This window comes from Mus musculus, chromosome 1, assembly GCF_000001635.26.
Source record: "Mus musculus strain C57BL/6J chromosome 1, GRCm38.p6 C57BL/6J".
Classification (NCBI taxonomy): Eukaryota; Metazoa; Chordata; class Mammalia; order Rodentia; family Muridae; genus Mus; species Mus musculus.
In genome coordinates this window covers 188,384,938-188,397,677 of record NC_000067.6, presented here as the reverse complement: position 1 = coordinate 188,397,677, position 12,740 = coordinate 188,384,938, and the positions used below count along the sequence as shown (strand labels likewise).

Below are 12,740 nucleotides of genomic sequence, written 5' to 3'. Positions count from 1 at the left end.
GTCTTCACAAATTACATATTTATATTTTCTGGCAGAACACTGTTTGTAGCACGAGTAAAGGGCGATAGTAAGTGGAGACGATTTCCATGAATTATAAGTAATTAAAATTTCCTTTTCAAGCTGTAGGCTCAAACTACCACAGGATGCATGTCACAAAAATAGAGAAGCTGCCACTCCATTGTGTACAAAGACATGGGCTAACTTGTGTTTCCATATCTTGAATTTAAAACATGTCTCACACCTAAGAACAAAGAAAGCCACACTGAAGGAATTCGACGTGTCACTCCTCACACGTACAGAGTCAAGCTGCCCTCCATAAGTCAGCTAGATTTTGTTTTTATAAGTTAGTGTTTGTGTGCTTGCCATAAATAAAGGCAGGAGTTATATTGTCCACTTTTATGTAATCTTTCCTTAGACCAGACGGGCTCTGGGCGATGTCATTAGGCCTGTCCATCATCTTTTAATTAATTAAAATGTTTGTTTACCAGAGATGTGGAGTTTTGTATATGTATGCATGAACAAAACAGATTGGATTATATCACACAAAAATACATCATTCAGAATTACATGCAAATACATACAAATATATGTATATGTATGCATGCATGCATGTGTGTGTGTGTGAGTGTGTATGTGTGTGTGTGTGTGTGTTCCTGTGCAGTATAAATATCACTGGTAGGTATTTTTATTATTTTGAAGTTCAGGTCTCAGTAAAACCACACAGGACTTGGTGTCTTGGGTGACAATAGAAAGGTTTGTTTGTTTGTTTGTTTAAATTTCACACAAAAGCCAGAACACTGGATGCACTTCATTGGGAGCCAGTATGCACAGTTAGAACACAGGGGTACTTCACACAGGAGGTAGGGCATGCTCAGTTAGAACACAGGGTGCACTTCATCAGCAAACTTTCCCCTCATAATATTCTCATACATCAAAATTTCAAAGTGCATTATGAACGTGGTGCATTTTGGGCACTTGATAAATTTTGTCCTTATGTGGCGGTGGTTCCCCTCAAAAGTGCTGGATGTAATAAATTGCTATAATCAAATCTAATTTCTGAAAAATACCTGTGGGAGTAACAAACAAAAAAGCATGTCTTGTATAAAAAAATGATAAATAACATTGAAGCCCGCTGTTTATTATAATCAGCTTGGTACAGAATTACAAAATTAAAATTATGTGACCCTTTATAAGTAACTCTAGCAATAAACATGATGTGTGGAATTATGTTGACTTGCTTTGCATTTCATAGGAACAGTTCAAAGAAATATAATAGAAAAAAATGGAAAGATTTATCACAAAGTACCCTTTAGCACAGAATGTCTTAGAAAAAAAATCCATTTATTTTGGTCTATTAAAACTAGCAGGAAAATGATTTGCTTAGAACTTATTAAGTGTAAAACATTTTGAAAAAGTGCTAATTTTCTAAAAGAAACATCTATGTAGCAAGCAAATTATATTTTTCTATGACTTATTAGCTGTGTTTCTGTACCTAAAGCATCTACTGGCCAAGGGAACTTCTAAAGGGTTGATTAACTAAGCTTCAAACTATAGCTTGATGGAATTAGTAATTTAGTCATTTTTTAGACAGTCAATTTCATCTGAACTGTGTTGCCCAGCCTTGAGCAAGGAAATCGGTTTTACCCTTCAGTTAAGAAATCAAATAGAGGCTTTACCCCCACAGATGGGGATAGAGATGTGACTGTAAACCTGTGCATCATACATACCAATAACATTCGCTTTGCACGAGCACTGGCCTGAATTTTGGTGACAGGTAATGTCTCCATCCACGGTCCCAGAGGGATTACAGTTACAGGGACGGCAGCCGTCAGGATCTAGCGCCTGCAGGTCATAGAATCCATCCTGGCACTGAAGGCACTGTCTGCCAGACACACGTCTCTTACAATCACATTGGCCTCCAATCTACAGGAGATACAACATTTTGTAGAATGATGAACATATCTATTTTTAGATAATTTGCTCATTAGATACAAGACAGGGAAGGAAGGAGGAAAAAAAATGTTAAACAGACAAGAAGGTGGGCAGGTTGTGCCCCTCATGGCAGAAAACATGGGAAGATTCAGCGGGGAGAAAATTTAGAAGTGAATGAAAATAGACCCATGGAGTCAGTCGTATATGACTAAAGGGGAAACGGGGAATTAAGCATTTAAGCACTATATAAAGAAATCAGAATATAGACATGTAAGTCCTGAAAATAGAAAAGAGACAGCAGCTAATTTAATCTTCACAACCCCAGCTCTCTGCTTCACCCATTCCATTTACTATCTAGTTGGTCCAAATCTGTTTTGAGCATGTAGATGCTTAAATTAAGAAACCAGTCTCCCAATGATGAGACAGTCCCATTAAGTGTGACTGTTATCAAAGCCCTTTGCAGATAACAGCACAACACTGGAGTCTGATCGTGATGTGTTTCCTCTTTGAGGAATACTTCAGTGTTTTCTCACTTACATGTGGTATCATTTCATAGTAAGTACATTATAGACAGCTAATATTATTGTGAGTTACACACATGGGTTCTGATGTCTGAGAAAGGGCTTTCAGAATACAGATTTCAAAGAATACTTTTTGCCTCATTTTTCCTTGTCTGAGAAACGAGGTCTTATTAGAATCATTTATTTCAGGATAAAAAAGGACAACTGTTGTGCAAATAACTAAGTTGTAAGAAATAAAGGTTGGCAGGCTGTTTGCCAGTCACTAGGTATCTGAGTGCCACCTAGGTCACACAATGGTATAGACAATTGTAGGAGGTCATTGAGGTTCATCCAGGCAGTTAGATCCAGCTCTGAGGTAAACTATAGATTCAAACATTTGAATGTCTTTTCTTAAGATTTATTTTTGTTTTTAATTATGCATATATTTGCATACATGTCTATTGATATGTCCTACTGAGTGAAGATTCACACAGAGGCAGGATCCACTGAATTTACCAGCTTCAGGAGTCCTAGGAAGCTGTGAGTTATCTAGTGCAGGTCCTGGTAACTGAACCTGGGTACCCTGAAAGAGTAGTGAGCATTCTTAACTATTGAGCCATCTCTCAGTATGGTTCATCTTTTTGAACATTTTAATTAATTAATCTGTTCATTTTATATCCTGATTGCAGTCCCCTCCCAGCCCCACCCTCACAGCCTCTTTCCAACTTCCTCTCTCCTTGTCCTCAGAGATGGGGAGCCACCCCCCCAACATGCCATGTGCAGCTTGGTCTTCATGTAGGTTCCTTTTATATTTTGTTGAAGCAGGGTCTTGTTAGATGGTCCATATTGGTCACAGAGCCACTCAAGGGGTGAAACTGCAGGACTGGTACCCTCATTCCTGGCTTCTGATTGGCATTTTGACTTTTTTGTCGTTTCTGGGTTAATTAGAAGTGGGTCAGTTTCTAAATATTTCGTGATGTTTCTGAATATCTTTCTGGTTGATAATTTAACTGATTAGTTATCAGGCTTTATATGATTCAAATCATGTCTAGTTTTCTGAGGTGTGGTTTATGGCCCAGATTGAGTCTAGTTTGGTAGATGTTTTCCGTAGACTTCAAAATCACAAGCAAAGCTCGGCTGCTGTTGGACTGAGCACTTGGTCCATGTCAATGGGGTCAACTCGGTTGATAGTGTTGCTATAATCTATATCTTTACCGATTTTCTGTCCATTTGTTTTTCCTGGTTATTGAAAGACATGGGTATCGTTGTTTCTTTTCACGAAGTCGGGGATTTTTCTATTTTTCCATTCACTTCTATTGAAGTTTGCTTTCTATAGATAGTTATTTTGTTTGGCACACACATGCTAAGAATTAGTTGAGCTTATCATTATAGTGAAAATTACTCCCTTTGCAATTTATATTTGCTTTTAATATCCTCCATAAAATGGTTGCCGTAAAATCTGTTTCCTGGTCTTAACAGAGTGGCTACAGCGTTGCTACAATTCCTGTTGGCAAGCTCTGTTTTCCCATTGGTTCTGTTCAGCCTATGTATTGTTTCCTTTTGAAATGTGTTTCCAATATGGTGCACATGCTCAGGTTGTGAGATCTCACTTTCACATGCCCTTCCAACCGTTCACTTGTAAACGGAGTATGAGAATGTCGAACTTTGACATGGTTGTTGCTATGGCCTCAATCTCGCCACCACCATCTTCCCATTCGCTAATATGCCTGGACTTCCTTTTCTGTTCCTTCCTAATTTGTATCATGGCAATTTATTGACTCCATTTTATGTCCAAAATGCCTTGTAAACACGTTTCATTTTATGATTTGGACCATTCTCTTGTACCTGTTTCCGCAGTCTACCTAGGAGGAAATTTTAGCTCCTCTGTGGTTTTAGACCCTCGTAGTCCTTCCCTTCTGCCCCTTTACGAGTGCAATGTATTTTTCACACTACAAACTTTTAAGGTGATGTTGATTGTGTTTAAACTTCCCATTTCCCCTTAGAGAGAGTTGAGTGATCAGGACGAGCACAGTTGGAACTGCTGACTTTGGAACACCTTCTTTCTCTGTATAGATCCATGGAACCTGCAGTATTTCACTTCCTCTGAAGTACTTTCACCAAACGTTCTGCATGGCACAGTTCTTCCTGCAGTGAACTGCAACTTATACACTGTACAACTGTAGTCCATCCTCCCCTCAGATAGACACTGTGATGGACAGGGGATTAAGCTGTGCCGTCTCTTTGTGTGTTTTCCTGTTGCCCCATTTCCTTCTCACTGGTGTAACCTGTCAGGACACTGCCATCATTGGATGGTTATTATGTATGGAATGTGTATTTTTCCTCTGATGCTTTAATATTTTGCTTTGACCTCTACAGAAAACAATCAAGAGTTCTGAGGCATTTGATGATTATATACCTGTTGGTCGTTTTCTTCCTATTTCTCCCCTGTGTTTTATTGACCTTCTTGGCTCTGTGACTTTATGGTTTTACATACAATTTTAGAAATTTCTAACTATTATTTCTATAAAGATGTATTTTTATTATTTCTATTTCTATGTATTTTTGTCTGTCCCAGACCCTTCCTCTCCTCCAGGGTATTCAGTTTCACATGAAGTCTTGTGACGTTGTGTGATGGCTCACTGACACCACCTTCACTCTTCTCAGTCATCCTTATCTCTACGTCGCATTTATATTGCTGTTGGGTTGCGTCTTAATATTTTATTGAATGGTCAATCTACCATCAATTCCACTCAGTTTTTCATTTCACAAGTGGTAGTGAATCTACCATCAATTCCACTCAGTTTTTCATTTCACATGTGGTAGTGTTTTTTTATGTAAAGTTTCATTTTTTTAAACCTACTACATCCCCATCTACCTTTAAAAGCATCCAGAATGGAGTTATGATGTTTGTAATATATTGTTGTAATGTATTTACCTGATATTAGTACATGTCCTTAGCTTGTGAAACAGTTAAAACTGGTGGGCTTCAATCATCGTGGAATACAATGGGTTGTTCTATTTTGTTGCCTGCCTAAAAATTTCTCAGCGTGCCATGGCTGCTTAGTGTTCTTATTCTTAACCCTCCGCAATGGGATGGCATGCCCTAGCTCTTTACATATAAGATGATCAACAAACATGTGAAAACACACGGAGAATTCTCTGTGGACCTCTAATATGACTTTTCTGAGTACAACTCTTCTTTCTGAAACACTAACAATGTTGGTTTCCCAACCCTTAGCTGCTTTCCCATAGCTTGGTAAAGGAAGCCATCTGGGTAAACTGTAGAATTAAGGGGCATTTTCTTTACTGTTTAATGCTTGGGGTCTTGTATGCAATTAATACAACTTGTCTACATTTTGATTTCTTCAGGTGGGAAGACAAACTCACTTTCTGTTTGGTTTAAACTAGAAGAGAAGTTGCATGAAGCATTGTAAACTAACACTTATTGATCATAAGGTGGGCAGGAAAGGGAAACACTGAAATCTAGTTTAAAAGAAGAAGAGATGGAAAATTCAGAAGGAATTTATTAGCAGCATTTAGCATATCATGGAGGGAGTTCTATTGGGAAACATTTATTCAGATATTTTACATAAGCTTCAGGCTTTGAACCCAAATAAGAGAGAGAGAGAGAGAGAGAGAGAGAGAGAGAGAGAGAGAGAGAGCGAGAGAGAGCGCTCCTAGGAAGCTTGGCAGTTGTACCTCTGTTTCTAACTATAAGGAATCTGGATGGCATAAATCAAGGTCTCACACTATCTCTCAACTGCTCAAAAATTCAATTTTGAAGGCATCTAAACTAGAATCCTAAGTCTTCAACTATCCCATCAGTACAACACTTTCTGGAAGGGAAATTCTGGATGGTAGCAGAATTTGCATAATAACTAAACTAAGAGGAGCACAGAGGACCCTGGGGTGTCCAAAAGTCCTGAGAGTATGCAAAGAATGTGTACTGGCTCCATTAGAGATTAACAAATTATCATAAAATTTGCCCATGAGGAGTTTAAAGGGACTAAAATAATCATAGTTATTTCTTCTCAAGGAAATATAGACAGTAAGTTTTGAGCATTGTTTGAAGAGTACACATTTAAGTATTTGCGTGAAAAACTTAAAGGTTTTCAATTGTGCTGGCCTATGTCTGCAATTTCAATATCTGGGAGGTTGAGACAAGGGACACCTGCACCTCTTGCCTTAGAACTCCATGTAATGATCTCCTTCAGGTCATACCATGTACAACCCATGCAATAAGACCTGTGCTAGCTGCATGTGTAAAATAAGAACACTTCTCCTTAAAGTCATGTTACCGAAGCTCAAACGTTGTCTGGTTTTGTCTATAGTACTTAGTTTGGTAAATAAACCCAATACATTTTATACATAGAGATTACTTTTGCCTCCTTCTCATGGCACATTACAATAGGGGCAATGCAATCACAAGTGTGGTTGTTGTTGGACCATTTCAGAGAATATCCACATCCTTCCTGTGTGTATGTGTGTTATGAACCCATTTACCACTTGAGACAGAAGGTTCTAATTTAACCTGGAATAAGCTGATGGCTATCAAACACTAGCAATTCTCCTGTTTCCCCAAACACACACATACACATATACACAGCACACACACACACACACACACACACACACACACACACTACTCGGTTAAAGGCTTGTTTGTATCCATGTTTAATTTGTAGTTCTGTCCTGAAGCTCTGAACACAGGTCCTCAAGCTGTGCACCACTGAGCCTTCTCCTCAGTCTCTCGTATTCCTTTTGCATAAGAAGCTGCGATTCAGGAAGACAGCGGGGTTTGTGGAAAGTTAGTCAGAAAGCATCCTTCACATTCAAAGCCATGCTCATTGCCACTGCTCTCAATTTACCCAGAATGCTAAGCTGCAAGTTCAGCAGCAACAGAAAAGGGCGTTAGGCCCCTGGAAGGGTAACAGCATGGTTTGCACCTGTCAGGAGCTGTCAGCACACTGGCAGAGTAAGTCAAATGCTACAGCTGGGAGCTCACACATTCCCCAGCAGCACTGTAACGGCTTCACCATGCTGCTCGGTGATCACAAGCAGGGTCTCTCCAACTTTGGACAAGAGGGACCACTTCAGGTGTACAGACCATGTGGCAAAAGTGGCTATACTGCTGTGTGACAACTGTCACGAATTTGGCAGGGATAATAATGACAGCATAAAAAAGTAGTGAAATCTTGTAAAATAAAACTAAAACAAAAGCCCTACTTTTGTCATCTTTGTCCACTCTTCTCCAGACTCCCAGATAAAAATTTTCCTATAGTAAATTCAGGGCATTGAGTAAGTCAATACACAGATTCTAATGTAGGTGTGCTAAAAATTGGTATGGTTTTGCTTAAATACAGCAGGAAGCGTGATTTTTTAGGATGATAAGCGAACACAGCATTTCCCAGGATTTCTGTCATTGTAAGTAAAATGAAACAAAAATTATGTCTTCATAAATATGCATTTGGCTGATGGGAGAGGAAACTTAATGTTCTGCAGATGACATCTTCCCCCAGAACTCACTAAAAGCCAATGAGGTAATGGAGGTGCTGCCAAACATAGAATCACTAAAGCAAACTCAAAATCTGAAAATTGGGAAATTAAATAGAAGCTGGGGGTTTTGTCTGAGCAGGCAAAGTACAAATGCTGGCAAGAAGAAAAGGAACTGTTTAATCGATGAATATATTCTTCAAAATATTATCTTCTCGTGTGAAGAATATGGGTGGCGTTGCTTGGAGAAATCTTTGTCTTTTGGTGAAAGCAATATGTTCAAGTTGTCAATTAATATACAGTAGTTTAGTCTGTACACTGTGATCATACAAGGTCATACTACGTTAAGGGGCTCTCCCACTTGGAAAGATACTTTCCCCTCTAGGACTGTTAACAGCACCCAGAAACTGTGCTCAGAGTGATATCAGTGGGCTTGCTCCTCGTGTGTGTGTGTGTGTGTGTGTGTGTGTGTATGTGAGAGAGAATAAGAGAGAGAGAGAGAATGAGAGAGAGAGAGAGAGAGAGAGAGAGAGAGAGAGAGAGAGAGAGAGAGAGAGAGAGAGATAGCTTATATACATCTCTGGGGGGTTCACTGTAGGAACCTTAGAGGAGAATGCTAGGTGTTCTATCACATAACCTCATTCCCTTGTATTATAGTTTGAATGAAAGTGCTCCCATGGGTTCATGTATTTGAATGCTGTGGTCTTAGTTGGTGGACAATTTAGGAAGCACTAGGAGGCGTGGCCTTGTGAAGGAGGTCTGCCACTGGGAGTGGGTTTTGAGGTTTCAAAAGCCCATGCCTTCTGATTTTGAAATAGTCAAGCAACTTCCATTCCCAAGGTACATGCCAACCAGCCATGGTGCATTCGTATAGTTTACACTACAGGAGTCATGTCAATAATTGTTGAATAGGAATTTTATGAATGTGTTCACATGGAATATTCATATAGAATTTTCTGCTAGTGCTTTAAGAGGCTTTGGGATTGGAGTTCTGGAGTCCTTACAAAGTGATCTGAGGAGCTTGTGTTCCTCCTCAGAATTCTAAACACATCTATAAGAACAATTTGACAATTCAGTGTGGTCTACTACTGCATGACATGGCAACTATACCAGGAAAGCCAAGATAGCCTGCAATTTCCCTCATCTAAGGACCTTTCCATACACAAACAAATAGATGTACACCAGACAGAACTTATAAAGTCCAAGGAGAAGCAAGGTAGAGGACATACAATTAGATAGAACGTCAGGCAGAGATCAAAAGAGCAATAGAAACCCAAACCAAGCTTACACAGGAAGACAAGAAAGAAGACAGAAAAGGAGAAAGCCTGACAATAACCATTCCTAAGTCCCATGTTTTTTAAGGAATCCACAATAGGACCAAGCTTTAGACACATAGCCTTTGGAAGACATACTTGAGTTATATCCAAACCACAGTTTTCAGATTTCCCCAAATTCCAGCATTCAATCACTATGAAAAATAGCAATACCCGCTCTCCAAAAGTAAACCCATTAATAATGTTCATAACAAACCCAGGAGACTAGCCATCTGAAGGAACACCCAGGGAGAAGTGTGTCAAGAGAAACCACAGGAAGTCACAAGACCTGTGGAGTGTCAGGAGCCATCGGGGAGGGACATTCACTCTTATTAGAACTGGGAACTTGAGAACTTGAAGTGTCAGTTTGAGAGTGGGGAAAGGAAAGCAGATGGCTTTGCTGGGCCAAGATAAAGCAAATGGAGGGGTTTTATAGTGAGAGACAGGAAAGCAGAGAGGTCAGGCTTCAGTGTGCTTTTAAAACTGCTTGATCAGGGTACTTGTTATCAACAGGCCCCACATCAAGGAGAAACCTCTTTTGGGTGTGGATAGGCAGGATAGGCAGTTGAAAAAATTACTATGGAAGGCTGGAGTTTTCTTTGAAAGTGACAAAACTAAAAACAATTAGTTCGTTTTAAAATGAGCACAGTTACTCCTAAAAAGTTAGAATTTAACAGTTATGGGTGAGTTCTTCATTCATTTTATATATGACTCGACTAACAGAGTACCTGGGACAAACTTACCCCATACTCCAAATAAAGGGAATTATTTAAAATCAGTCATTGTATCACATCACTATAATTAAATTTGGAGAATACTCTCAAATACTATGGGGGTCATAACTATTTCTCTGTGTGTGTGTACATGTGCATGCGTGTGTCTGTATGTGTGTGTTAGATTTATGGTAGTGTCTTGTGCAGCCTAGTCTGGCCCCACCTCCCAATTGCTGGGATTATGAACGTTGGACCACAACACCCAATCTAAAAGCTACGATTTCTACTCAGTGTTGTTAAGGAATTAGCTATGACTCACTCCTAGGATGCCCTTTAGAGAATATTTATACAGTTTGTTTAGGGTAAAATGACTTGTATGTCCCTGGTTATGAAAATAATTTTCAAACATATGTGGCATTTTTAAATGGGAGGGAAAAATGAACCCATGGAACTATATCCAACTTTCAGTTACAGGTGTGGTCCTTTAATTCTATACAACTAAAAGCTCAGAGCTGCAAACTTAAATTGTGGAGCTCAGGAGTCTTCATTCTAAAATCTCTGTGGCTGAGCTATGTGAACAGTGTCCTTTGGCATTTGTTATGTCAACCACTGCATACTTCTTTAGCTACTGGCGTATGCCTGTTTATCCCAGGACTCAGAACTTATTAGTGTACATCCCTAACTGTTAGGTTCACTACTGATCTGCAGGGAAACACAGACTGTCTAAGCTAGACCAGCACTGGAGTAAGAATCTAAATTTAAATACTGGCAGACACGGATGATTTTATTTTTTTAATTATGGAGACTGGAGAGATGGCTCAGGTAGCTAAGGGCTTCTTATGCTCTTGATGTTTGGTCTGTAGAAATCACATACAAAATCTGGATGGAATGATGCACCCTTAAAGTCTTAGCACAGGTGACAAACAGGTAGATACCTGGGCTGAATGGCTCATTAGCTCAGCTTAACTGATAAGTCCAGACTAGAGAGAGACCCTGTTTCTAAAATATAAAACAGTGATGGAGGTTGACAAGTGTCATCTACTGAGGACCTCTGACCTCAGTCCTACTGGTGTAGACATACACATGGACACATGTGAGCAGGAAAAAACACATGCAAACATAGTCCTGTACACACACACACACACACACACACACACACACAGAGAGAGAGAGAGAGAGAGAGAGAGAGAGAGAGAGAGAATTTATAAAACACCCTAACATTCTCCTGATGTTTATAAGACAAATGTCTCTCTACCCATCTACAGTGTTTCCACCTGCCAGGAGTTGATGTGGCCCTGTATATGCTGTTTATCTTAGATGTGACCACGTATTCCCAAAGTAGAGATAGTGACTTCTTTCCTTAAGTTCCTGGCATTTGTACAACAAGCCACCTGCTTAAGGTACTCATTTGATTTCAAAATAAATACAGGTATGCAGTTTCTGCTACATACAGATGTCATGGGAAAACGCCCGTTAAGAACATACAACAGAACACTTGTTTCCACTCAAGTATTTTGTGTCTGTGCTGTTGTCTTGTTCAGCTGTTGAAAATACTCACTTGAGAAAAGAAGAAACCAGACGATGTGAGACAGGCATGCCTTCTCTTATCCTGTCTACAGTGTCTGGTATTTGTCAGCCTGGTGTGGTGTTACAGTGCCCTTACTCCTCCAAAACCGCATTTCTGAGAAAGTGCTTTCCTCTGAACTTCCAGACTTCCCATGGCAACCTCTAAGGAGTATGTGAGAGATAAAAGTCTTGTCTGTTCACAGGGAGCCGTGGTGGATGGTGACATTGTTCATCCTTTTGAGTGTCCAAGACAGAAAGAGCCCGAGATAGTCCACACTATGCTGTTCCCAGCAGTGTTGATCCACTGAGTGGCTTTAAGAGGAAACAGTGTAATAGTGGTCTTTGCCTCTCGAGGGCTCCCCTTTCAGACCACATCATCTTGGGCCCTTTTCTCCTACAGGTTTAAATCTATTTCACTTAGCTTTCAAACTATTACTTGGACCTTTTGGTGCACACAAAATATCTCACTGTGTTAACCAGAGCAAATTCCATCTAGATTTTACAGTTGTAGAATATGTACTTAGAATTTGTTGAAAAATAATACAATCATTATTAACAAAATAGTGTTTATGGCATAAAATGTAAGATGTTATTGTAACCGGGGGTGTCAATATCATTAGGCTGCTTCATGCTGATTAGGGGTGTCAACTTTCCTGTGATAATTTAAGTCTTCATTGTCTGGATATCTCCAACCAGCAACAGGAGGAACAATCCAGCAGCAGGAGGAGCAACAGCAGGAGGAAGAGGAGCAGCAGAAGGAGGAGCAACAGGAGAAGCAGCAGGAGGAGGAAGACAGAAGGAGCAGCAGCAGCAGGGGGAGCAGTGGCAGGAGGAAGAGGAGCAGCAGCAGGAGGAGCAGCAGCAGCAGGGAGAGCAGCAGCAGCAGGGAGAGCAGCAGCAGCAGGGGGAGCAGCAGCAGCAGGAGGAGCAGCAGCAGGAGGAGCAAGGGAAGCAGCAGCAGCAGGGGGAGCAGCAGCAGGAGGAGCAACAGCAGCAGGGGGAGCAGTGGCAGGAGGAGCAAGGGGAGCAGCAGCAGCAGCAGCAGGGAGAGCAGCAGCAGCAGGGGGAGCAGCAGCAGCAGGAGGAGGAGCAGCAGCAGGGGGAGCAGCAGCAGGAGGAGCAAGGGGAGCAGCAGCAGCAGAGGGAGCAGCAGCAGGGAGAGCAGCAGCAGCAGGAGGAGCAGCAGCAGGAGGAGCAGCAGCAGCAGGGGGAGCAGCAGCAGG

At 40.7% G+C, this 12,740-nt stretch overlaps 1 protein-coding gene across 1 annotated transcript in view; it reads right to left on the bottom strand.

Annotated features, from left to right (window-relative positions):
- Ush2a (usherin) overlaps positions 1-12,740 on the bottom strand; it is a 702,660-nt gene that overhangs the window by 567,820 nt on the left and 122,100 nt on the right. The window contains exon 11 of the mRNA NM_021408.3: positions 1,728-1,923. Coding sequence (NP_067383.3) covers positions 1,728-1,923 — 196 coding nt within the window. The remainder of the gene's footprint in view (positions 1-1,727; positions 1,924-12,740) is intronic.